This window comes from Calypte anna, chromosome 9 (assembly GCF_003957555.1).
Source record: "Calypte anna isolate BGI_N300 chromosome 9, bCalAnn1_v1.p, whole genome shotgun sequence".
Lineage (NCBI taxonomy): Eukaryota > Metazoa > Chordata > Aves > Apodiformes > Trochilidae > Calypte > Calypte anna.
Window position 1 is genome coordinate 20,593,410 of NC_044255.1, and position 27,376 is coordinate 20,620,785.

The following is a 27,376-nucleotide window of genomic DNA, read 5'->3' on the forward strand; positions in this document are numbered from 1 at the left end:
CCTGTCCCTGCCATCTGACTCTTGCAGAGTTGGGAGCAGGAGAAGAAACTCATCAGCTTGCCAGCCAAGAGTAACAGAGGTTTAAAGCTCAAGTTTAGGAATATAAAACTATTCTGTACATCCAATGTGGGTAAACAGTCTCATCCAATGACAGAAAACGCTGCCTGATAAGGGCAAAAGGCATATGCTATGGTACCTATTTTGTTTTGGTTTACTCCATACTTGCAGAAAAAAAACATCACTTGGGTCCACTAAAAAGATCTGCCCCAGATCCTAAAGCTCCCATTTCCATCCCACAAGAAGGAGCAAAGAATTCCCACCACACACCATGTGCAATCCCCTTCTGAGGAATGTGTTCCTCCTCAGGCACACCAGAGTAGGTAGGACAAATACTTCCAACCTCTCTTCAGTAAGGAAGAGAAGTAAGTGAACCAAACTGAAAAAAAACTTCCCAAATTCAATCATCCAGAATTCTGTCCAGACATTCTATGGCAAACCCAGCTGCCCCTCCTCTTTTGAGAGCTTGCAGTGCAGTACCTACAGGAAACCATTGAAATTCTTGGACCAAAAGGTTAATTATCACTCCCCAAATCCCCACAGGAGTTACAAGTGGATTAGAAACAGAAACAGAGTAAGCAGCAGCTCTGGAAGGGACATGAAAGCAGTCAGCAGCAGTGGAAATTAAGTGTGGGAAACTTAAAGAAAAAAAAAAAAAAAGCCAGTGCTAGAAATGCCATTTGGGGTAGTCCAGAGAAGAGGGCTTACTGTCAAGCAGGCAGAGACATTTCTAGCTCTGCAGCACTTATCCCCAGGAAGATAAAACAATACAAGATAAAACAATTGGACGTTCCCATGCCCTTGTCTCACACTACAGGACTGTTCACTGGCAGAACTGCATCTGACATAGCTCTCCATCTGGCTGCTGGGAAAACTAAAGGTGTCTGACCAGCTCCAGCCTGTTCTTTTTTTCACATCCATCAGAACTGGTCTTCTGAGAAAAGCCTTTTCTCTGCAGCTCAGCATTTCCAGCCACAGCTCCTAAGCACAGCTCTGCTGTGGTTGAGGCTTCTCATATCCAGGAACATGAAAGGGTGAGCATCAGCAAGTGTGCCCAGAGCATCTCATCAGGAAGCAGATGTTGTCAGCTCCAAAGCACGAGGCTCTGATCTACGTGCTGGCCACACCACAGCCGGGAAACCTCCACGTGATTCCTCTCCCATCAGCTCAGCCACGATGCTTTCTTACTGCCAGCTGCTAAAAGGGACTGTAATTACACCCTGGAAAAGCATATGTCCTTATAAAACTAGCACCTATTTATGGAGTAATATAAGCCAGCTTTCTTAAGGAAGTCATTCTTCCATGAACAGTTGTTCCTGCCTTACAAATAACCAAGATAATATCTCTCTCAACAAACATGTAACACTTGCTTCTACCTTACCTAACAGATCCCATTAAGAACAATTAATGCAGCCCATTTGCTGCTTTTATATGCAAAGATCAAACAAGACACCAACTAAAGGTTCAGGAATAACTTGAAAATGACAAAGCACAAAGGCAGCTTTGGGACATATGAGGGCACATCCAGACTTGAGGCCAAAAAAAGTCTCACCGAGAACTGCTATTCCAGCTACAAGTACTTAAAGAGATAATAAGGTAATGAGTAATTCTCATTTAAGGTCTACAAGCCTCATCCAACAAACTTTTATGCAGGAAAGAAGCCTGGCCCAGAAGTGTTCTGCTGAATCATGCTTGCGTAGCACAGTAAGAGCAAGAAGTACCTGAGCAGTTCTTTTCATGCCAAAGCACTTGATGAGAAATTAGTTGCAAGGCAATGGAGGCATCCACCAAGCAAGGCTGCTGAATCACTTCTGATGGGGAAATTCAAAACCTGGAGTTACAGCCCCATCTCAAAGTGAGGTTCCAAAGACTTCATTTCATTCTTCCCGTAATACAGAAGAAGCCATCGGACATCTTAACCTCATAAATGGTTTCCAGCAAGGAGGAAAAGGCATATTCAAGGAGCAATTATCCTATCCAATATCATTAAGATTGTTCCTTAAGTATATTAATACTGGACTTGGTAAACAACCATTAAAAGCTTTCCTTTCTATCCTTTCTATTTTTTCAAATTGAAGCACGTGGTGCAGAAATTACTTTTTAGAAAATAATCACAGCAATGAAAATCTGCATCCTACTGAGAAGCCAGATAATCAGCAGACTTAGAAGCTTACAAGAAAAGCAAAAATTATTCTTCCTCTCGAGGTTGGTAGAGCTCAAAATACAGCTTGGAAGGAAGAACAAATGATCAAAAGAATAAGAAGTAATAGAATGACTTTTCATATTGATTCATGCAGGACAGCTTCTTTCTGCCTTGGTTAAAATACTTTACTGAAATGTCCCAAATCAGGAGGGAACACAGAAAAACTTCTAGGGTAGATGTTCTACAGAGAGAAACATTAAACCAACAATACAGGTTTAAGAATCACAGCCTAAACCTCCAGGATTTATTTTGACACGAAGGCATCACTATGGTCTTGTAATCATCCTACCTACCTCTGATCAAGCTTATTAGAGAGTATCTCCAAGAGAAATATTAAAGTACTATATGAAAGTAATATATGCAAGTACTATAAACTTGCTTTCCTTCAAAATTCCCTCAAAATTCACTTCTGCCCCTTTATGGTTCACAGTGAAGCACAGGGTAATACACAGGACTGCCAGGATCAATACACTTAGGCAAGCAGAGAATAGATGGCATCACAGGACTCTTGTCTTCAGTTCTCCATTTCTTTCCTTCTTTCCCTTTTTCATAACCTCAGCAATTTTGTTCAATTCTTCACATCTCACAGATACCAGCAAGACAACAGTCAGCACAACTAAGCCACCAGACTACCTTTCTGCAAAGACCTCTACTTTACGTGAGAGGAAACTCCCTTTTCCATCTTCAAAAGCCCTTCATGGCCCAGAAATTTTAGGTTTTTTTGGCTTTTTGTGTTTTTTTCCAGCTCACTCACCTGCTGTGATCCATCGCCGTTGACGATGTGAGGCATCATTGCTACCTCCCCGTTCAGCAACGGTGGCAGCTCCAGGGGAATTTGGTCTGTCATCATCATGGTGACGTACATTCATGGAGAATTTTCCTCAACGGGCTTCCTGCAAGAGGAAACAACAGTCAAAAGACCCTGGAAAAACCACTTGGACTTCAGGAGGTGATTGGTAACCCCGTGTCACCAAGGCAGGAAGCTAAGCAGGGCTCCTGCTTTGTAACAGGATGAATTCAGGGATTGAGGCACATAAAAGAGGTTTCAACTGTTGGAGAAAGAGCATGGAAAGTCAAATCTCTACACAAGATTTCTAGAAATGGGAATCTAGCCAGATTCCCATTCTTTCCCACCATTATAATCCCCAGGTCTCAACAAACCACAGAAATAGGCAAGTTCTGAGAGACTTGGAGATATTTGCCCAAATTTCAGCCTTCTGCTTGCTCTTGGAACTACATCATCCATGTGGTTCAGGTGTTACATTAGTTGCACTCTGTATCCGCAGGTCAAAAACAACTTTATTTTCTTTCCAGAATCACATAGAGTGTGAATTGCCACGTATCACACAAAGAGCAGACACCTGACTTCCACTTAAATCCTGATCCAAAGGAGAAAGGTTTCTGCTGGAGCAGGAGGGATAGGACATCCCTCTGAACACTCTGAACACCTTGTGCTCTACAGAGGACAACAAGAAATGATCTCACTTAAGGTTCTGTGAAGAATCACAGGTCACCTCCAGCACACCCTCCCCCTTTGTAGCTAATTGATAAGATATGTAAGCATCACTAAAACCACAGGGAGACTGCTTTGTAAAAACAAGTCTCAGTTGAGCATTAGGAGTACCCTCGTGGTGTTTTAGGGGGCAAAACTCCAGTTCTGTAGTGAGCAAGATGGATTACCTAATCACCTTGCTTATCTAGACTTCTGCACAAGAACTCCTAAGCAAAGCAGCCTTACAAGTTCAGCACTCTGGCAGCATCCTCAGTACCACTCATGCCAGAGAACCCCAAAGTCCTCCCAGATAATTCCCTATACATTACAAATTCAAGTTAGAAAATAAATATGCTCTGACTTGGGTGGCTGGTAACAGCTTGCAGATCACCTGAGCATAGAGAGGGGAATTTCTGGCAAAGAGCAACATGGAAATCCCCACTCAGGAGGAAAGTGTTGTGGGATCTTTTACATTGAGCACTTGATGACAGAGCCATAAACCAGGAGTTTAATTCATCTGCTCCAGAGGGGATGAAGAGCTGAGTCAATCTTAAGAGTGTTGGAGTGTGCAGGACCATGGATGCTGCATGCTGCAAACATAACCCCCCCAGCCAGCTCTGCCCCCACATGCTGCTAAGCTTTGATATTTATTTCTTTCTCCCCAGTTTAACAACTAAACCAACACTCGAGATGCAATGCATTCTCTTCCTTTCCATCAACCTTTTCCAGAGCAATCCCACCACCTGCAGAGTGAACTGATGGATCAAAACATCAGCCTGACCAGGAGCTGGTACTCCTGAAGAGGGCCACTTGAGTGATATAAAAGTGATGGTGGTGCCCACAGAGTCTAAACCACACCTGTCCTTTCATTCTTAACACACAGCCCACCTTCAATCAAAGCAGTACCAGCAGCCTGAAAGTGCAGTAGTTTTGCAGAAGATGTGAAAACTTTCACGGCCATGAAGCTCAAGACCAGCATTTTTAATTTAACTCAGTACCAAGTTTAGCACGACTCTCACAGCTTCCCTGATGTTCTTATTTGTGTGAAAACACTTATTTTCTAATCATCACTTCACTGAGACATAATCAGAGGCAATCTATTTGCATCCACCTTCCCATGAAATGCAAGATCAAGGTCTCTGATGCAGCACAGATCTATCCATGAGCAAAGCCTCCCTGGCTCAGTCATTTAAAATTATAATACAACTATTACATGGGCTACAGAAATCTGTCCCAACAGTCCAGAAACTTTCCTCAACACATTTCCCCCCTGCAGTATTTGGAGCTTCTTCCTAAACCTTTGGCTTCATTTCCCAGTCTCAGGTTTTAACATTGAGAAAGACCCAAGTGCACAACCCATAGACACAAGTGTTGGCTTTTGGGGTTTTGTTTAAAATTATGAGGAAGAATGAAACCTGTGAGGTTTTGAACTATTTCTTAAATGATTGGGATTAAGAAAAAGACTGAAAAAGCCTAATAGTGAACAGCAGTGAGAACATATGAGTTAACAGCTTTCAATGGAAACAGACTGATTAAGTCAACTTCTACATGTATCTATGTACCTGCAGTCTTTGTGTATGCATACACCCAAACAGTCATATATAAAGGTTATTTTAAAAGAAGGTTCATAGGAACTATTTAAACCCATGTAAAACAATGCCCACCAATCCCCAACTGAATGATATCTTCATCTAGTCCAAATCTGAAAGCCCCAGCTTGAACAGTCTAAGCATCACGCTGATGCTATTTTCTTAAGGAAAAAAAGCCAGACTCTAGCTTGAAGCTACATATTTTCCTAGTAATATTTCCATTCCAGGCACAACAACCAGTATGCTGACATTTATTTGCTCCATGTCATTATTTAAAGTTTTACAGCTGCATTCCTTTTGCTTTATTAATGGTTTGTCACAACAGCCATGTCTACACTTGCCTCGCTTTAAGGAGGAGGGAAACAAAACAAAGAAAAACCAAGAAGGGCTTCCTTTATTTGTCAGGTCTGGTACAACCCCAGCAGAGGTACTGCCAGCACTGGCTCCACAGCACAGCTGGGGTGGTTTGTAGCAGTCTTTCACATAGATAAACTCCATGCACTTAGGTAAGATGGGGCTAAAATATCTGCTGTGAGACTGACAGACTTCACACCAAAGCCAAGACCTTTGGAAACTGGCTTCAGGCACTTTTTTTAGCTGCTTTGCTCATCCATCCTACAGAAACAGATATATTCACCCTGCATTCACAGCCCTTCCTAAAACAGAGCACTCCCCCCAGCACCCAAGCACTTTCTTTTTCCTATAAGTTCAAGAACACAGGAAGAAAACACCAGACAAGGACTCAAAGCCAGTTCACATTTCAGGATATGAGAACTCTTCCTTTGGTAAAATATGAACTGCCAAATACTAACCCACAGCTTTTTTTTTTTTTTTTTTTTTTTTCCAGGTACTAACTCAAATTTGGGGTTTTGTCTAGAAAGCTGACTATATTTAAATCTAAAAAAGATACTTCCTGTGTGTCTACGTTCCCTGGATTTGGCTGGGATGAACTACAGCAATGCCAACACAGAGGAGGAGCCTCCATCTCTCTCTAGCTACCTTTGGAATATGGGAAATCACAGCAAGTTTCCCCCCTTGCTGTAGGGCAAGGAAGGAGACATCACCATCCAAGTTTGATGTTTCTCTCCCCAGACCAATCTTGCAAACCCTTTGATGTTTGCAACTCACTGTTACAAACCTGACTTTCAATTCAATGCTGCAGTCTCCTGCAGGTCACTGAGCTGACTCTGTTTCCTTAACTCAATTCATCAATATGTGAGTTACTAATATATAAATTAGTTGCACATGGCACTAGAAAGAAAATGAAAACACAGGGAAGAACAAAGTGTCTCTATCTAAAGCCAATGTCCATGTATGGTGAATTAATGTGATCTCACAGGTTACAGAATTCTCCTGAAATTCCAAAAGCAGCATCAGGATAAGTTAAGTCCTACTTTTGTTTGACCCATGATATGAATAGGGGTGTAAAGGGGATAAGCAAAGAATATTTTTCTTTTTGTGATTTTTTTTCCCCCCATCTTCTGACTTCCACAAAGCTGAAGAACCTCTTCCAGCTATAGCAAATTCAGAGGAGGTGGTAAAAGAAAGAAGAATCTTGTGACCACTCTCTGTGCAGGCTATGTTTTTATTTCCCTGCACAAGACCATGAAAAGTTGCTGAACAAATCATTCTACTTTATAATCAGATTAATTTGGAATTACAGAAGTGGCATCACAAAGATGACAGACAGCTTTCCCATACCTAGTAGAGACACATATCCTGATTTATTTAATACACAACAAAACCCCAGCACTATACACACATTTGCACTCATGGAGCTCTTCCTCAGGGTGACCCCATCTGAGCAGAGAAGAACATATTGAATAAAGAAGCCACACCACCCTCAATCCTAGCATTATTACAGACAAGATTTGAACACATTTGAACAGTTTGAAACTTCTAGCAGGAAGAATTTTCTCTTTCCAGCCTGAAAAAAAACCCCTTACTTCAACATGGGTAAGTTCATACATGGATGGTACTCACATCCACAAACCTAAACAGTGCACACAGCAATTAACAAACAAGCAAACAAAAACTCCTCAGATTTTCTACAAGATTTGTCCTTGGGCATGATGAGGAATTTGTCCATGGCTGAGCCACTTCCTGACCCAGCTGTGACCACAGCCTCTCCTGGCCACCAGCCACACCACTGATCAACTCCATCCATGTCTCAAACTGCTTTCCATGAGATGAAGCTCAAATGCTACTCAGCAATGGTGGCAACCTACAGAGCAAGCCAGAGGTCCACTGCTGCTCAACCTTCCCTTCTTAAATTTAGGATAAATACCTAATTCTCATGACCAGTAGCCAGAAGCTATTCTGCCTTTATAACCCCAGATGTTACGTGGTATGGACATGTATGGTGCACACGTGTCCAGGGACCCCTGAAAATATTAACCCAAAAAATTCCTTGTAAAGGCTTCTCAGACATTGAGAGTGGCTTCAAAGATCACAGAATCTACTAACCCAACAAAAAACTGTTTGCTTGACAGAGAAGTCTTCTCCACTTCAAAACCATAAAACACACCCCACTTAAACTAGGGAGAGAAGAGGCTTGTGTGAGATCTACATTTTAATTTTTGTTAAATATAGGGCTATATAGCCTAATATCTATCCTTTCTATCATTATTTGCTATATATATGTGGGTATGTATTACACAAGCACTTCTTCTACCAACCTGTACATAACAGGTGATCTCCTCTTGCACAGAGGTTGATGTGCTGATCAGAGAAGTAATTCAACTCAACAGAAACTTCCTTGGCAGTTCCTGGAGCTGGGAAAAGCTAGTTCAGGTCTGATGTCAAAAGCCAAAGCCTCTTGACAACAGAACCGAGCTAAAGTCCACCCCCCTATCAGCCATTTTCCCTCCCTGTCCTGGGGCAACTCAGGTTCTGCAAGGAGAACACTCAAAAACTGGCAATTCTCTGACCACAGAAGGGAAGTATTTATGACTTCTGACCTGCATCCTCCAGACCACATCCTAACAGTACAACCAGCCCTCCACCATCATCTCTGCCCAGTCAGCTGGAAAGCAGACAGGTTCCCCCAACCACTGGGCTGTATCGACCCTCAAATACTTGTGTTGTTATAACCAAGGCCAGAGGAAGTGGGAGGTGCCCAAAATGGTTTTGCCATGGTTAAAAAGTATGCCTGGAATCATGGGCTCGTATCAGAGGGAGTCCCACTTAGCACAGAGAAGTTTTAGGAACACAGGGAAGACTCAAATATTTCTAGAAGTAATCTTACTCAAGGAGAGAAATAAAGTGAAATGCCATAAAAATAAGGAAATGCTTTTGTAGTTGCTGCAGCTACTACCTGCAGCAGAGATTATTATTCCAGTGCAAGAAATATTCTTGGAACCATTTGATATTTGCCAGAAGTTTGTAACTGGAATGAAAGAAACACAAAGTCTGGTATGTCAAATCCCATCACTGCTGATCATTACACAGTTGAAGAAACAGGTGCTATTTCCAGAGCTATTTCCAAGCACTTCCACCAGAGAAAAATAAGTAGGGGAGAAACTGCACATATGTACAAAGAGAATATGTATAGGAACATCCATACACCAATGTGTATGCACACATACTCAGACACTAAGAATTTGCAAGGAGTCCCTGACCACAAGGAAGGCTCTGAATGAGCAGTGCTGTTGATGTTTGCATATTTGTTTGTGTCTGCACACAAGAGATGAAATTACTTACACACAGCTCTGCTTTCCTATTGTATTTCACGTAGCACACGTTGGAATTTGAGATTAGGTAAAACACACATAATGCAATTATATTTTCACTGAAAAGCAGGGGGGTAAATATAGCTCCTTTCAAAGGACTCTTGCCATGGCTTGCCACTTGAATTGAGAAAGGAGTGGTAATAACTGTTCATGTAGAAAAAGCCTCTTGAGACATGAGCAGTACCTGGAGGTATGCACACAGATGGTTGGTCAAGGCACAAACAGTCTGGAATTTGTCTTGTCTGATGTGTGTTCATTAGTTTAGTTAAATCACATCCGTCTGAAGGGCGACTGAAACCTGAAAGCATTCTTTCTCTTGTTTAATTGCAAACACGGGAGATGAATTTGGAAGCATCCAAACAGACGGGTGGCATCAGAACCATTTTGATGAAGTACATGCAATTTTAAAAATCTGTTATTACAAAAGAAGAGGGATTAGAGGGAATGCATACCTACAAAGCTCACTGGCATTTTACAAAGAGGAAGGAAAAATGCCTGCTGGTTGCTCTCTGTGCCACTTCACAAGTAAGAAGGCCACCAGTAGCTGGATCCTACCTGCAGCAAGCTGAAAAGCATAAACATCCTCTCAAAGCTTAATCACTGTAATTAATTAGTGGGTTTATTCCCATCTAGTTTATTTTCATTTTGTATAAAAGCACATTTCAATGTCACAGTACATTCCATCTCTAAAGAAGGAATTACCAGCAGCAATCAATCCTATAGGGGATCAAAGGAACTTAATGATGGTTCTGCCCACACAGGTGTGAGATTATTAAGGCAGCTATCCAAAGGGTAATGATATGATGATTTGCAGAAGTTTGCATTTATTTAGACTTATAATTGGCCTCACAATTTCAGTATCTGAAACTCCATTATTTTAGAGAACAGTGGTTTTGCAATGCAACCAGCTGGATACCCATCATAGGAAATGTTTATAATTTAGGAACAGAGAAACTATAAAAAAAAAAAAAGAGTCCATAGCTCAAACTTGGGATGAAATTAAATACCTAAATAACTTCAAACATGTACCAGAAGCAAGCATCAAGAATGGGGAGTTCAGGTTCAACAGCATCATGCAGGAGTATCTGATTTCACAAGGCAAGTACACCTAATCAGCATATAATAGTTCTGATGAAATACCGGAATAAAGCAAGCTGGTGCACAAAGGAGCCTTTCACCAAAGCAAAACTTCATGCCTCTAGGTTGTTGGGTTTTCCCCCCACCACCACCTGGTTTTCTGGAGAGGAATCTTGTGAAAACTTGTGTAGGAAAAGGCAGATCACCCTCCTCCCACCAGTGTTCACGCCCAGGGTACGCACGTGCCCCAAAGGCAATCGGATTTGGGCAGATTTTTATTCCCTAGATTTCAGGGAATAAAATACACTGGAAGTAAAACAAATCTCAAAAAAAAATTTGAGGTTTATATTAGCTACGACTGAGCAGAAAGCCACAGGCAAGTGAGCTCACCCAAGGACTTCACAGAGCTCTCAGTGCTGCAAAGAGAACCATAGCAGCAATTTCTTCTGCTGCTCAAAATCAATCCTAAACACACAAACACCATGGCTACAGCCTGCACTGCCAGCACAAAAGCAAGATGTGCAGAGAGAAAATTTATTTACAAGCCACCCTTCCCCATTCAGGTTTTTCTGTGCTTTTTTCATCAATTTAAAAATTAAATTAGTAATTTTTTGCTATTTCTATTCCTTTCCTTCTTCCATGTCTTCACAACTTATTTTCCTCACCTTCCTCCACATTAATCACAACAGATAAAGGGGACTTCTGGGGGTAGAGCTGCAAAAGAGAGTTTTCAGACACCTAACACACACACAGTATTTCATAGCACTTCTTCCAAGCAGCCACAGATGAGGCTAACACCTGCACCACAGGAGCCAATTATTTTTCCCCACAATTCTTATATTGTTATTTCTCTACATTTTTAATTTGAATTTTTTACATTTAAAAAGAAGTCTAATTATAAAATTTGCTCCGGCATCGTTTGCTTTAAATAGCAGCTACTTCACACATTGGGGATTTTTTTAAGGGAAATTAATTTATGCAATTCCAAAAACACAAGCAGTGACAAACATTTTTAACTGATTTGTTCCTGCTTCTCCAGCTGTACAATCCACTATCAACTGCACTCGGGATCTCTAGAAGACCACATCAAATAGGACAAGGAGTTCAGGCCCCAGTCCAGGGTATATCTTCATGCACTCTTAACAGTTTTATTGGTAGTACAACCAAATACTGAACTCCTCAGGATCAGGGCTGGGACCCCAGGGACACACAGAAAACCTGTATGTGAAGAGAAGTTTTAGCACAAAGGTGCAAAGGAGATAAGGTGTATGCTTCATCTGTTTGCTTTCTCCCTCCATTTAATAGCCAAAGTATTAATCATGGTTCGAGGTTGATAAGCACAGCATTTGGTGACAAATCCCTCCCCCTTCAACTCTGTTCTCTCAAATAATAAGCCCTGCAATATCACAAAGACCTTGGTTATCTCTTCAGGAGTTCCTGTGCAGTGGAGAATCCACCGAAATCAATGGGGTGGGCGTGGGGTTTTTTTACCACTAATTAAACTATGAAGGAAAAAAAAAAAAAAAAAAGAAAAGAAAAAGAAAAAAAAGAAAGGCTCTCTCTCATATCAATCTGCAGGTCTTGAAAAGCATGCAAACCAAATTCCATTTGCAACAAGGTTTCAGCACACCTTTATGCAAGACAAACTTTTTTTTGTCGTCCCCATTCACCGCTAACCTGACTCCGGGCTGACAAAGTGGCTCATTGTGTTCCTGTGGGAAAGGGCTTGGGAGAGATCTCCCATCCAGCCAGCCCTGGGATTGAAGAACTGGTATTCACATGGGGTGGCCACAGCAAGGGAGCACCTCTGGATGGCTGCCGTGGAAGGTTCTCATGTAGAGGGAAAGTTAAGCCCATTATTATCCTCACAGCATCCAAGTGCCTAAACTGCATGATTAACAAAAAACCCCAAAACAAACAACACCAAACAAAAAAAAAAAGCATCCAAACCCCACCATCCAACCCCTGTCATGGTAGAACTTTGCAGTATCAGGAGAAAAAGGTGAAATTTTGTTTGCCCATCCCTCCCTTTCACAGAACAAAGTAAACATTGCAAGGTAGGGGGTGTTGTTTTTTTTTTAAACTTCTCTGAACTGCTTCATGAAAATGAAGATAGTATACTACCCAAAGCTTCCCTTTGTTCAAAACAGAACAAGAATTTGTACTAAAAAAAACAAACTACTGATCCAAAACCCACAAACAAAAAAAGAAAGCACACAGACAAAATAATCAAATCATTGTTCCATTTTCAATTGAGTAATGTTGGCATACAGCACCGTACAGGAAAGAAGCTTCTCCTTCTTCAGGTATCTGATTTTTATCTCCCATTATAATAAAGCATCAAGGAATCAAAACCACCAAATCTTAAAAAAAACACAAAGCCCCCTACTAATCTGCATTTAAAGGAGGGAAGCCATAGGTTCTCTATCTAGACAGAAAATGTTGAATATGCCAAGTGATGCAGCTATAAAGCTGAAGGTATCTATTAACTGATTCAAAAGGGACAATTTCTGGGGTTTGTTACTTGTATGAAATGAGGCAGAGTTTGTAACACAGATTGGAGAAGAAATAAAGTTCTGTTGCTACAGCAGGAGACAGTCCAGTGGGGTTACCAGCTCTCAGGCTGGCCCAGTTAATTCTGACTCTTCAACCTTCCTAATCCCCACACTCTGCCAATTCATTCAGGCAATGAAAGGCTGAAAGTGATTTGCAATAAATTGGTATTCTCCTTTGATAATAAGTAACACACTGAGCTAGTTGAGAATTTGGATCATGACCTGGGAAACCAACATCACTTTTTTAAAAAAACACACCAAAACCAGCAGCATGGGTTGAAAGGCATTATGTGGCATCACATCAGGGGGCCAGACAGATGCGTTCCCCTCCACCTTGCTAGTCAAGAGGCAAGAGCCCCAAGCCTGTAACTTCTAAGTTATAGAAGTTACTCATTAATAGGTCTTTGTTAATTAAAATTTCCTAATATTTCACCTATTGACTGTGATATTGCAGCTTTCAGTGTTAGAAGAACATGAACAGCAGTAACAGCAGTACTGGAAGATTATTAAACGCACCTTATACTAATTAATTATTCACATAATGAAAAATTTCCAAGGACTGATGAGAATTCTCTCACGACTCTGAAGAAAGCAGAATTTTAAGAATTATCAATAGTCCTAAAAAATCCATTGGAAAGTTCCTTGGAGAGAGTCAAGAGGCATCCAAGACAATAAGAACCAGAAGTTGAGGCAGGTGAAGAAAGATAAACCCCTCTGCAGTCAAATTGCAATAATTTTTTAATGCAAACTTATCTAATCAGCAAGGAGACAGACATACTTCTTGGTGTTTCCCTATTGACAGAACCCCACACAGCACTGATAAAATCAATTAAACCCTTGAAACTGAGTTAGCTTTCCTCATCCTTTAGATGACACAATTCTAGTCAAGCAAGAAACTTCATGGACAAGCAGCAGAAAAGAATCCAACTTGCAAGCTCCCTGTAACACCCAACTCCAACTTCATTTTCCCTTGTTACACGTGGAGAAATTAATTCCCACAGCTGCATAGCAAACCTCAGAGGTTCAAGAGCATGGAGTCAATATTCAAATACATTGAAGAGATCCACAGAAAGGAAGAAGCTGTAGTCTCTAGAGGTGAAGCAGGAGATGGTTGGCTGTCATTTTCTTACTCAACATGAGTGGGGAGTTGATCTAGAGAACAAAAGATCCTGATTTAACAAGATCAAGGAACTGTTATTTCTGCTCTGCAAATGAGACTAACCAGTACCTTCCTCCCTCTCCTTAGGAGCATCCCCAGCCCCGTGGACCATTCCAGCAGAACAGCAGGAATCCATCAACTTCCTGGCCTGCCCCTTGCTGAAACCAGGCTGCTGTCAAGCCCCATGCTGAGAGTCCTTCCAGCCTGAAACACTACCAAAAGTTATTTACTCTGTGTTGGTCCCGGGAGCATTTCACACATGGTTGTGAGGAGCAGGGATGCATGGAAGCCAAGAGAAGCTCCTGTTCCCCAACCCTCCCCGGAGCTGTGCCACTGGAAGTCTGTGCTGCAAGCAGCTCCCATCCAACACACCTCTTTTTCACTCTTTGCTGGCAGAAACAACCCACTTGCTACTTATACACATGGAGTAGATCTGTTGTACAACCTCAGAGCAACCAGTTGCAAGTATGTTTAAAATAAAATCATAGTAACAAGGCAGAGTTTATTTTTGGTTCCTTTTTAACAGCATCATTTTGACTTTATGTTGGCTCGTGCTTATCTACTCAGTCATGGAAGAAGTTATAAATAATACAGAGGTCACCCACAAAACCTGCAAGTCCTTCAAATTTAAGAAAATCCCCCTCAAACTCTAGCTGAAAGAGTCCAAACAAGAAAAAGACTGAACCTACGAGAAAGGTTAATTCCTAAAGAATGTTTTCTACAGTATCTTGACTAAATATAAACCACTTCACCACCACATGTCATGACAATCTTTGGTATTCAGCTTTTCCAGGACTTTACTTACTGCAAGAGAAATTCACACACTCTAAGTTTGTGTCATTTCAGAATTAATTCCACCTCAAATATAGATATATGGGGGGGGAGGGGGGTGTTATATAAATAAATCAATCTTTACAATTAAAATGGGGGTTGACAGCATCTTATCTCTGACTGTGGAGGCAGAAACTTCAGAGTAGCCACAAACCCAGGAGCTGGTCTGTGGAGTCCTGCAGGGACAGCCTGATGGCATTAGCACAGGACTCCACCAAGAATCCAGCTTTCCCAGTGAAATTTAGTTGCACTCAATTTTACCTAAATGCTACAACTGCCACATGACCCAACACAATTTCATTCCATCACTTTCAGCCCCAGAGGAGAGCAACAAAGGCACTTTTGGGTTGTCTGAGTAAGCTGCAACACCCAGGCACTATCACCAAAAGTACAGCATAATTTTGATTTATTTTAGTATTTACCTTCTGACCCAGTTCAGTCCCACGTTGGCAGCACACAGCAGAGCAGAGCCCATACATTACCTACCTTAAACTGTTACCCAGGTAATCAGTGACAAAACCCTACCCATTAACTCCAGTTTTCTTCCAGCAAAAAGACTTGAAGGTCTCAGGGATTCAAGTAGGTTGGATTTTTTTGCTCCCTAGTTTTGAGGGGAAGGCTACATATTTTTCTAGCATTTGACATGCTAATATCTGGTTTGAAAAAAAATAAGTAAAACTGATGTTATTCTCTACCTCATATTCCTCTTGGGCAGGGGCAGAAAATGAAATGTACATGCAACAATTTTAATAAAGACTCAATAGTAGTGGACCTGTGTAGAAAAAAGTTCTGTCTCTCATGTGAACATATTCTTTCTCCCACTTCTCTCTCTAGTCCCTAATCATAACTCCAGGATGGTACAAGAAATTATCATTGCCCTTTACAGTTGTAAATTACTCAGAAATTAGTACCACAAAATTCAGTGCCATTTGAAGTCACTTCACCTGCAGCATCTTCTCTGTTCAAGCAAGAGCAGAACAAGATTTATTATCATTTCAATCAGAGGCTAAGCCTGCAACAACTTCTATCTTTAAATTTGTAGCTGAAGACATGGTGGATGCACTGATTTTCCTTCTTTCCATCCATACACAGTGGTGCAGAAATCTCAGAAGAATTCTTTGCCAGCAGCAATGAACAAGATCTAAATTCTCACCTAAACTGAGCAGACTATCATATATTCATTACTAAGAAGACACTGAGGTACATCAGTCTTGAAGGGGTTTTTTTTGAACACTTCTTGAACTGATTGAATTAAAGAGGTCACTGTGTTACTAGTAATTCCCTTCTTGTGACAAGCACAAGGAGGTTGAGCCTACTATCTGTTAAATATGGAGAGAGTACTTGTGGTAATGCTAACCAAAGAGAAAGCATCACCCACTGTATGCTGCTTATAGTGTGAATACTGAAGCATCACTGGGTTGTAAAAGGATTAAGAATTCCTGAAGATTAACAGGAAACATCAAAAATGCAGAACCGTGGCAGTACCTAACAGCAGAGCTATTTAGCTGGTAAACTGGCAGAATTTTTAGACCAGCTAACAGACTGCAAACCCACTCTCAGAAGTCACCCTTCCCTCTCTAGGGAGCATCACTACAAGAAAAACATGATGTACTGCAGTTTAACATTATATACCAGCTGTCAGATCTATAACTGATACTATAGCAGGGATCTACATTTGCCATCAAGTTACTCAGCTGCTGAGAAACTAGAAATGTAGAAATAAAGCAAGTGAGCTTCCTATCCAAAATACAAACAGGCACGGCAGATAAAAGGATAAATCTTCACTTGAGACTTTAGGTTACATTTAGCACAACATAAAGTCAAACACAAGGCAGAGGCTATAAAAGGATTTTTAAAAACCATATCCAAACAACCTATACAGTGGCTAGAAGATATAGAGATGTAGAGCAGATGCAGACAATTCACTGCTGAATCCAAGCTGTAGCATTTAAAGGCATGCCAGTGGCCCCAAAAGGAAAACAAGAGAGGTGGGTTCTGGTCAGAACAATATTGTCAGGCCACTGTTTCTCAGTACAGGAAACCTGATAACTACTTTTACAGCTTCCCTTGGCAGCCCTATTTCCTGTAGACTACATTCAGGGTCTTCATCTCTCCATATCTGATCACAGAGGTTTGAGATCATCACATAAGCCATAGGATGAGTACCGATACACAAAACTATTTATGTGTTCACTTACATAAATGGGTGTAATTACCTTCATTTATCTGAAGATCCTCAGAGTGCTAAAACCACATAAAGTAAAAGGCGAGTGCAAAGAATGACTGAAGACTGCAAAGGGAAATGGTGAAGAGAAAAATCTCAATTTCTCCCTCTCATTTTCCTGCATTTAACCTGCTGTAAAACCCTGCAGGCTGACACTGTGTCCTTCAGCCTCAAAACCCAGCGTGCCTGGACCCCAAAGCCTTGCACACACTGGCTTCAAGAGAGCAGCGTTCCTGGGGAGCACAGCTCCTGCCACTGGCACATACCAAAGATTCCAGATCATTTTTGCACCACGACTGAAATGTTCTCATCGACTTGGATTTCTGTTCTAACATGTTGCAGCCTCAAAAAGTGCAGTCTCAGCATGGTAAGTTCAGTGTTGCTTTAGGAAGCTTTCTCCTGGGTTCTGGGGATGCAAAGGAAACACACACTGTTCAACACACACTGTAATCCTTCTATTTCTAAATTAAAAAGTCCAGAACACCTCAAGCCTACTAAATGCTTAGGGTACTCTGAACAGGGGTACTCTGAAAAAAATAATGTTATTCTCTACCAACACCACAGCATATTCCTCTTGGGCAGGGGAGTAAGATGAAATGTACATGCAAAGCATGCAAAGCTGTTCCTTTGTTAATGCCTCACCTCTTCATTACACCACCTTCTCTCTGTAAATTTTACTACATGCACAGTGTTAACTGAGATATGTCTACAGCCAAATGAATCCTTTATGAAAAAAAATGGTTGCTAGAAACACACACACACAAAAAAAAAAAAAAAAGGAAAAAACATGGTAAACAATTCTCATTGTACTGAATAGCTATACTATTCCAGAATAAGCTGCCACATTCATGAATTCTATCTGAAGTTTACAGAAGGAAGAACACACAAACAGTCCTGGGAAGGTATTTTCAGAGCAGGAAGCTCCGAGCACTTCTCCACTGCTGACCACACCGTGCTCGAAGCCACCCCTGCAGCCCCTGGGGGAGCAGCCCCCAGCACCACAACTTTCACTACTTTAATCAAATCACAAATCACCAATTAAATCCTGCTTTATGATTTAGGCTTTAATTCACTACAGACACAAAGGCGAGACACTCAGCAGAGCCTGGTGGAATCAGTCTGGAGTGCTTTGCTCCGACTGTCCCTGTCCTGAGGCTCAGCCCTCCTTGGAAGTTTAAGCCTTTTTAATCATCATGTTCAAAAGTCTCTTTGTGAACAATCCAATAGCTAACTGCTCCACATTGTTGACAGCATTAAATGCAAATGAGTAGCTACTCAATATGAAACTAGGCATGCTGGTGGCTTACCACTACCAAAAAACATCCATGGTGGTTTTTTTTTGTTCCCCAAAAGCCTTCCTAATCCTTCACTTAAGATGGGAAAACCAGAAACTTCTCATCTTCGAAGTCTCCCTCCCCCTCCCTTCCATTTTCTGCCAGTAATACTCTTGAAAAATAAATTCTTGTGGACAGGAAATATCCTGAGCAAAGACTATCCAGCTTTATGATACTTAAAATATTATGCATTCCTCCTTATCTGTCACTGCAGGGCAGTTGCTGGCGTGGGAGTGGGTGCAAAACGCCTCTGGACAGCCTGGAAGGGCCCCACACATCCCTCTGTGGTGGCTGCAGCCTCACACCTTGAGATAAACCATCTCCACTTTGCTTGAAGATTTCCCTTTTCCCTGCACTCAACACTGTGACCCAAAGAGATGAGACCCAAGGGGGCTTTCCAAGCTATGGAGAGCACGTCCTCCTCAACTCCTCCTGATAAGGAGCTTTAAACTATGCCCACAAGCCTCATCTCAGCAGCCTAATCTTAGGTAGGTAGCTTGGTCTCTCAAGTGATCCATTCATTTCATTTCCTCAACAACTTCACTCCACAAAAGCAAACATCCTGTCCCATTTCCAGAGCCAGCAGGCAGCTGCCAAGGAGTAGGAGGGGTGGGAGGACCAGCAGCTCAGCTCCAGCCCCCACACCAGCTCCCTCCCTATGGATCCAGATCACTGGAATGGGCCACAGGTTATGGGGACAGACACCTGGCTGGAAGAGAAAGTTTGGCTGGTCTTCAAACCACTGGCAAAATGGTGGCATGCAGCCCCAGGTCTCCATCCCATCCCTAAGCTGGGCTCCCCATGCAACCAACCAGTAGCCAAACAAGCATGTTTGTAATTGGGCTTTTGTGACTCTACAGAAATCTTCCTTTTTTCATGAAGTCACCTAAATCCTACATTGTAGATATTGGGGGGCAGTCATGTTAAACTGAGGGAAAATGAAGCTTCCCTCAGGACAGCTGGCACTCGGGCGTGGGCAGTTTTACCTGGTAAAGCGAATGATTTAGAGGTCTTGGGGCCGAAACGATCTCAACTTATTCTCAAACTTTCAATGGGTAAGGGGGCTGGCTCGCTGGCGTGGAGCCGTGCCGTGGAATGCGAGTGCTCAGTGGGCCACTTTTGGTAAGCAGAACTGGTGCTGCGGGATGAATCGAACGCCAGGTTAAGGCGCCCGATGCCGACGCTCATCAGAGCCCAGAAAAGGTGTTGGTTGATCTAGACAGCAGGACGGTGGCCATGGAAGTCGGAATCCGCTAAGGAGTGTGTAACAACTCACCTGTCGAATCAACTAGCCCTGAAAATGGATGGCGCTGGAGTGTTGGGCCCATAGCCGGCCGTCGCCGGCAGTGCGAAGCCCGCGGGGGCCAGGCTGTGACGAGTAGGACGGCCGCTGCGGTGAGCCTCGAAGCCTGGGGCGCGGGCCCGGGTGGAGCTGCCGCAGGTGCAGATCTTGGTGGTAGTAGCAAATATTCAAACGAGAGCTTTGAAGGCTGAAGTGGAGCAGGGTTCCATGTTCACATGGAACAGCATGTTAAACTCACTATGGAATTCTTCCCTGCTCGACCAGCCTCAAACCCCAGGAAACACTATCCAAGTCAACAATTTCCATCTGACATTTTTCTCAGCAGTCAGTAGCTTACGTTTCTTAATCAAAAGCAGAAAAATCTTTTAAATTATTCATATTAATCTCAGGATTCAATTCCTTCAAGGCACTCTGCCTCTTCAGTAATTTGCTGTCTCTTCCTATGAGGACAGCCAACATCCAAAGCTAAAAAGAGAGGAGTAATGGAGGTAAAGCCAAGGCTGCCATCCCCAGAACAAAGGCAGCTGTTCCAACAAAAGAAAGCAAGCATTTTAGGAAAGAAAAGCAGAACTTCTGACAGCACAAAATTTTACCCATGACACTTAGAAATGTTCCCCTAAAGTGTCCTTTTTAAGTGGCATTCATCATTATTCTAGTTACACAGGCTTCCAAACCTAGCCTCAGTACTGAATAGTACTTCCACTTTACACCTTTCCTCATCTCTTTTTAAACACATCTCTTTTTTATATGAAAACCAAATCACCGTGGTCTCGCTGGAGACAACAGGGTGGTGAAACTTCATTTGCAGAATACTTAAAAAAACCCATCCACTACCATTTTTAGTACCCCATAAATGATCATGCTTTTTAAAGTGTTTTAATACAGTCTTAACCAAAGGATATTCCTATTTCAGTAAATTATTCTTGCAACATCTGAAAAGCTTATGGCTACAGAAGACCATAAGGTAAGGTCACCATATGTTCCAACAGCAGGAATACATTAACACATTCCCAACCTTTAGATTTAGTGCAATGCTGAACTCAGCACCCAGTGACCACCACACCACCCAGGGCTGCTGGCTGTTAAATACCTTACACCACCCTTCCCACAAAATCACACCTATTATTATTATTAATATTATTAAACAGCCCAGATACAACCACACAGATACCATTAGAGAAATCATCACTTTCACATGAGAAACCTCCTGCACCTCCTCTTGTGGCAGAGAACCCCTAGAGGTAGTTAATCAAGTATGGCCACAGATCCAGTTTTTGTACAAGTATTCTCTTTGAAAAACAGCTCGACAGAAAGATCTTGTCCAAACACCAGATGCTTGGACACACTCAGGCTTCAGTCAACACTGCAGCAAAACACTGCAGCAACAAAAGTCAAATTAGTGTTTTTTCTCATTTCTGTTGGCTTCACCTTGCTAGCTGGCACAGGTTAGAGCCTACTCAGTGCCTCCCATCAGTAACTGATGTTCAGACCTAAATCCAAACAGCTTACACCTAGATTTGCTCAGAAATCAGAGCAAGCATTTCATAATAAAGTCACCTTTACTCCAGATCACTTGATGCCTGGTGGAAACTGCTTCTAGAAACACCACACCCAAGTACTTTATAGCTGCAACATCTCATTTCTCTGATGTTCAAAAGCCACCATCACTATTTACTCATGTCAGCAACAGAAATTATCACAACTGGCCAAGATCCCAGATGAGGCCTCCTGATTTCCAGAGATAATTCACACTGTAGGATAATTCACATCACCTTTGGATCCCCCACTCCTCCAGTACCACTCTGCTGGCATCCCAGCACCAACCCTGCAGAATCACAGAAGTTCTGAGCCTGAACATTTCAAAACAGAGACCAAGCCATCTCCAAGGGCAAGAACTTATGTTAGATGTTGCCAACAAGCTTTGATGAGACACTAGGAGCAAGGAAGAGAATTTGGAGAGCACATCTGCCCATGGGGCATGGAGGGAAGAGAGCCAGCAATGCAGACAGAGAAGGCTTTGTCCTTAGGTGACACTGAGGCAATCTAAACATGCCAAAATTGTTGTGCAATTAGTATGTTCTTAATTTTGTGCCCTTAGAGAAGTAAGTGAGTGCACTTAATCAACTGAAGAGAGAGTAATGCAAAATGAAGCAAAGCAAGTAGCTGATTAGCTAAAAGAGGTCAAATGGCAGCAAAGTGAAGTGTCTAATTATGTACCATCAGGTCAAGTAGGAAACACAACACAGACCCATAAAAAAATGCCCCTGTCTAACTTAATATAAACAATCCAACTAAACACCACTGCTGAGTAATGCTGAAAAGTTATGAAACTAACACAATGGTTTAAATCTTTCTGGTGAGAAATCTTTCTGTTCAATGAGACCTTTTCAATCCAGTGAAGTTAACTGAGAAACTTGAACCCAACTCAAAACATTCAAGGCTTTCTCCAAGAAACAAAACTCATTTAAAGACGTGGAATCAAAAAAATGAAGGCTTCTGAGTTTTTCTCCAATATTCATATAAACTGTATACCCTCCTGTATCCTCAGCTTTTATTCTCAAAGCAGCATCCTCATCTTCAAAATTATCGAGCCTACTGAGAAACTGGTATGGACAGGTATTAATTCATCAAGGAAAAGTTCTATAAAAAATCTGGCAGAAATGCAAATGCATTATTGCATTTCTTTGTCCCTCATGCAGTTGATATTGAAGCCAATTGTTCAGAAAAATAATGCATTTTCAATACAGTGTAGCAAGCACAGTAAGATTCAGTCCTTGAGTAGTTAAGGCTAAATTTAATTGAATCAGATGGGATCAGGGCTCTTACTCATTAGGAGTAAAATAGATTCAATGTTAGAGTATATACCAAGGTATTAACTTTGGGTCTTGTGAAAATAATAAAGGTATAAAGACTGGACTCAAGTGGTTTAGTCTTAAGTACAATTATTGGCAATTCAAAAAGATTTTCAGGAAGATTTTAGAGAAAACAAATTAGGAATAATAAAGAAACCCTGAGCTGCACTCACCATGCAAGTTCCCATCAAACCACATTAGCAGTACTCAAAAAAACAGAATTAACCAAAAAGATGCTTGGAATTCTTTCTGCATTACACAGACCTTCCCGTTCTGCATCCAGCATCCCAGCTCTTTCTCCTGCCTCCATTTCAATCATTCACCCACCCTTCAGCAAGACAAAGCCTACAGCTGAACCCAAATCTCCAGTGATGCAAGTGAAGAACAACACTGAGTACAAGTGGAGCAATAGTGTAGATGAACACACAAACTCAGCAGAACTCAATTTTAAGTTAAGGCCATCACTTTAAGGACATATCTATATTTCCCCACCCTTAGGGGCTGCATTCCTGGGTGGAAAAACCAGACAGATTGCATTATGTGCAATCACAGCATGCTTCTTTTGGGATGCATCCTAGCAGCTGGTGTTTTCAACCAGGATTTTACTACATCACTGTTAATAACCTGGTAGTTCTGTACACCACTTAGGCTCCAACACACCATGTAGCTATCTCTGTTCTGGATAATTTTGTTATTCATTCACACCTTGGCATTTCAGCATTGCAGTTGTGCTGGCGTGTCAAAGCTCAGTATCCCTCCCCCAGCAAGGACAGAAGTCAAGGATCCACAGACCAGCACTTCAAGTCAAACACACCCTTTGCTATTTCAGGCTTTAGCACAAGCAGATTACAGCTCAGCTGTATTCTGTCTGAACTTTTATCTCTTCCCAATGCTGCACTAATTATCCCTGACAAAAGACAGGCTTGAATTAACAAGCAGTGACCAACTCCCTCCTCCCAGACAAGTTCTGCCTCCAAGTAGCCATCAAATACCAAATTCTAGAAATGAGTAATTAGGAGATATCCTTACCATAGAGAATTAATGTGAAATTCAAACAAGGCAGGTGGTGGGGGGCTGCCAGGGAGGTCCAGGCTGTGGGAGAAGCCAAGATGCCCCTCTGCCCATGGGACAGCCCTTGGAAGATCCAGGACATCCATGCTCGTGCAGCACACACCATTCCAGGGAGGTTGGGTGGCAGATCCTCAGCACAATGTGTTTTGCAATGAGTAAACATAAAGACAGAGAAGATCTCCACCTCGAGCTGTTCAGAAATGGAAGGGAAGATCTTTCCTTCTGCCCCTTCATACAGAGGACATTAACATCTCTTCAAATAGGAGAAAATAGGAAGAATTTAGGGTATTGGGACAGGGAGCTAAAATGAATATTGAAGGAGAAGAAGTGATTTAAACCAAAGCCAGGTAGTTAAGGTGTACTACAGATACACTGAGACAGAGCTGCCCCATGGTGCATGGCAGAACACAGGAGGCCAGGACACTGTCACCAGGAGCTGTCACATTCCTGCATTCACCATCTCTGAACCCTTTCCCTTTAGGCAGGGAGGTGGTGGTTAGGGGATGAGGTATGGAGAGAACCACCACCACCACTTGGACTTCAAACTCCACGAGTACCACAAGACTAAAGCCCAAGTGAAATCCACCATTTCTCCACTAAGCATGGACATTTCTCCCTCAGCACTGTGCTCCCCCTAACCCATGCCAGGAAAGCACTTGATCAGCAGCAAAGCAACTCAGGGCTAAGGGGAACTTCCAAATCAACCCTGGGTCTAACTCCTGGAGCCAGGAACAAAGGGAGCTGGAGGCAGGACTGACCTTTCAGTAGTAGCAGTAGCTTAGAGCTGTGTAATCAAGCCATGAACTTGCACTTTGAGGTGCCTCTGCAGTATTTTATCTCTCCATATACACCTGGAGTTGGATTGCACCACCTCCTCTTTTAATATTGGTGATGTTTAACTACTTCACCCAGGTGATCCCTCATGTTCTGTACAGCAAACACTTGTGAAGGCATTTCCTTCCCCCACTGCCTACAGCACATTTAGAGAATTATTTGATTTACACCACAAAGGGAATTCAAACAAAACTCAAGAGCACTCAGAGCTTCCTTACACCAAACACACACAGCCTATATAAGATGAATTGAAAAACCCTCTGTGTTTTCCTATCCTTCTGGCTTCTGCACACTGAAACTTCCAGCTGTTGGTAGATGCTGATCTCCACAGAACAAATCTGGATCATTCCAGAAGACCTTTTGGATCACCACAGCAATCAAATATTATAGATTAATTGGAGTTCAGACACAAAATTTAGGTTTAAAACAACAAATGCTAATTTCCCAAAAGAAATAAGAACTGAGGGAGAAAACTGACTTGAAAGAAATTTACATATATTACGATTGCAAGCTCATATAACATTATTTTTTTTCAAAGAGAGACAACTATGAAAGAGAAATTATGATCTTGTGTAAGAATGATGGAAACTTTGGCTAAAATTCTATCCTGATTACTTAGTAAGATAGACAATATAAGTGTAATATAAGTTTAAAAAGAGGTAAAGGAGGGAAAGAACAGACTGTGATTAAAGTCAGCTACAACTACAGAAAACTGATAAGTAAAACCAAGACTGAAGTCGACAAGTCAATAAAAAAAAAAATCATAACTTTCAGGAAAACAGAAAATGAGCTTTTTTAACAAACTAGGATGGAATGAAACCTAGCAATGGTATAACCTCACTGCAAAACAGAAGTGAAAACAGCACTGATGATGCCAGAAAGAAAAAAAGAGCAATTGATTTCCACTCAGTACACGGAAAGAGGCAAAAAATGCACTTGCATCCAACAGACTGATGAATTATCTCAGTGGCCAAGTCAGAATGAAATTCTTATTTGAGCATTTTGAGAAATGCCTGACCTACTGGCAATGCCAGAACAGACTGGTGTGGAAGGATGGAGGAAAGACAGCAGGAGCTGGGAGGGAAGCAGAATGCCCGGTTACATCCCATCAGCAGGGCACAGCTTTCAGATTAAACACTCAAATAATGGAGGATTCCAGTGATATGGAATTCAAAGCTATGAACATAATCAGCATTGTTGCTCTATATAAAACAGATCCTGTCAAAGAAACCCAAGTGCACTCTCCCAGGAGATTACACCTTGGCTTGGCAAGATAGCTGTGTGAGCACGTGTGTATTCTGTAGCCAGCCTTTGACTTAGCACCAGGCAACACTGATAAAAGAGTTAAACACTGCACAATCAAAATTAAATATCTTCAATGTATTAAATGCTGAGCAGCACACAGACCAGGGTTTAATCTGTGGGCTGATGGAGCTGTGTGTGTCAATCAGTTGGGCCACAGGGCAGCACATCCCTCAGCTCCATGCACTGCAGGACTCACCAGCACGGGGCAAGATTTATTTCCCCGGTCCCAGGGCCAAGAAGAATGAGATGTTAAAGAACATAAGAACCAGTGAGCAGAAGCAGGAGCCAAGCACATCAGAGTCAGGCACAACATTAAAAAGAAAAATCCAGAGATTAGCTACTGGAGTAGATGGGATCAAGCAGAGGAAGAGAACACTATTTCCTCCCCTAATGGAAATAAGACTTCATATGCTCACCAGAAACATAAGCTACAAGTAAGCTAGGATAAGTTTATCCTTTCTAAAAAAGAAATATAACTTCACTAAATTAAGCGTATGCTGCACTGTTACTGACAATTTTATTAGCTTGCAAAAACTTAGTTGGCATTTTTAAGAAAACCAGTTTTCACCCTCCTCACCCATAACAACTCAGTCTTTTACAGAGATTTCCTACAGATACAATATAATGTACTAGCAAAAGGCAAACAGTTATTGCCCTCTTGCCACATTAAGCTGTCAGCATTCCTCCTCTGGGAGAGCCTTGCAGAGGTAGTGCAACCACACAGGCACTGCTGGGAGGTTTTGTCAGGTCTGGTGTTGGGGAGGAAAACCCCAGACACATGCAAACCACTAAGATTTCTAGCCCAGCCTCCTTGGAAGCAAGCCCCAAACAACAAGTACCTCCAGTTGTTTCACCTCCATGTCTTTTTCTCAGCTGTAAAATGGGGAAATGAAATGCATCACCTCTGTTAAATGCTCTGGTATCTCCTGAGAGAAACGGAACCATCACATGGGTTATTCACTAGTGTTTAATGTTCCTCCACTAAAACTGACAGCGTGTCCTGGCCAGTAATGCTCATTAAAATTACCAATTCACAGGATCTGTTTGGCACTCTGTATTACCAACTACAACTTTACACTGCATATTTTTCACGCACACCTTCCTGAATTAGGAAGCACAAAGCAGGTTGTGGGTGGGACTGAAACTAAACCACACTATCCAGCTACCCACATCCAGCCACCATTAAATAAAACCCCATGGGTCACTGCTACTGCCTGTGCTCAAGGTCCTACCAACCTGCCCAGCCCAAGGATGCTCCTTCTGCCTCATCTTCCCTCTTCCTATGTTCTTCCAATCAGCTCCTGCCCTTCTGCTCTTCCACCAGCAATCTCCCCTATAAGCAGAGGTAGTTTCCATTGACCACATTAACTCTTCCCTTGCCATACTGGGCTGAAATCCCATCAGAAGAATAAAATTGACATCTTTGCACCAACTCAGCCAACAATTGAGCAAGTGGCCACAATGCAAGATGCTGTTCCCAGTCATCTTGTTAAAGCCTTTGCCAGGGACTTTAAATAAAAAAAAAATAATAATAGAAAAAAAAACAAACAAAACCCAAACCCAAACACTTTTAAATGCACTGGCTTATTGTGATTTTTAATTAGTGACAGGATTTCAGATAGTGCACACCCAAGGCCCTGAGAGGGGGGTTGAGGGGCATACCGGGTGCATGCTTGTGAAACCATTGTTCTGCCATCAATGCAGCTCATCCCCCAGCCCATCCAAGTTCTCTGCTGCCCAGTCACACACAACTTTAAAA

General features: G+C 42.0%; 1 protein-coding gene and 1 long non-coding RNA gene across 3 annotated transcripts in view; one reads left to right on the plus strand and one right to left on the minus strand.

The window, feature by feature from the left end:
• FNDC3B (fibronectin type III domain containing 3B) overlaps positions 1 to 27,376 on the minus strand; it is a 184,812-nt gene that overhangs the window by 144,956 nt on the left and 12,480 nt on the right. Inside the window, exons 1-2 of one of the 2 annotated variants that reach the window (XM_030455891.1) lie at positions 23,437 to 23,591; positions 3,015 to 3,153 (exon numbers count right to left, since the gene is read on the minus strand). In XM_030455891.1, the coding sequence (XP_030311751.1) occupies positions 3,015 to 3,125 (111 nt within the window). In that variant the 5' untranslated portion in view covers positions 3,126 to 3,153; positions 23,437 to 23,591. Of the gene's footprint in view, positions 1 to 3,014; positions 3,154 to 23,436; positions 23,592 to 27,376 lie in introns of those variants that run through there. The other variant, XM_030455890.1, reaches the window with a different exon arrangement.
• On the plus strand, positions 8,996 to 25,993 carry LOC115598743. The gene is made up of 4 exons (XR_003987876.1): positions 8,996 to 9,008; positions 15,068 to 15,082; positions 19,632 to 19,757; positions 25,983 to 25,993. It is a non-coding gene; the product is annotated as an uncharacterized LOC115598743 (long non-coding RNA).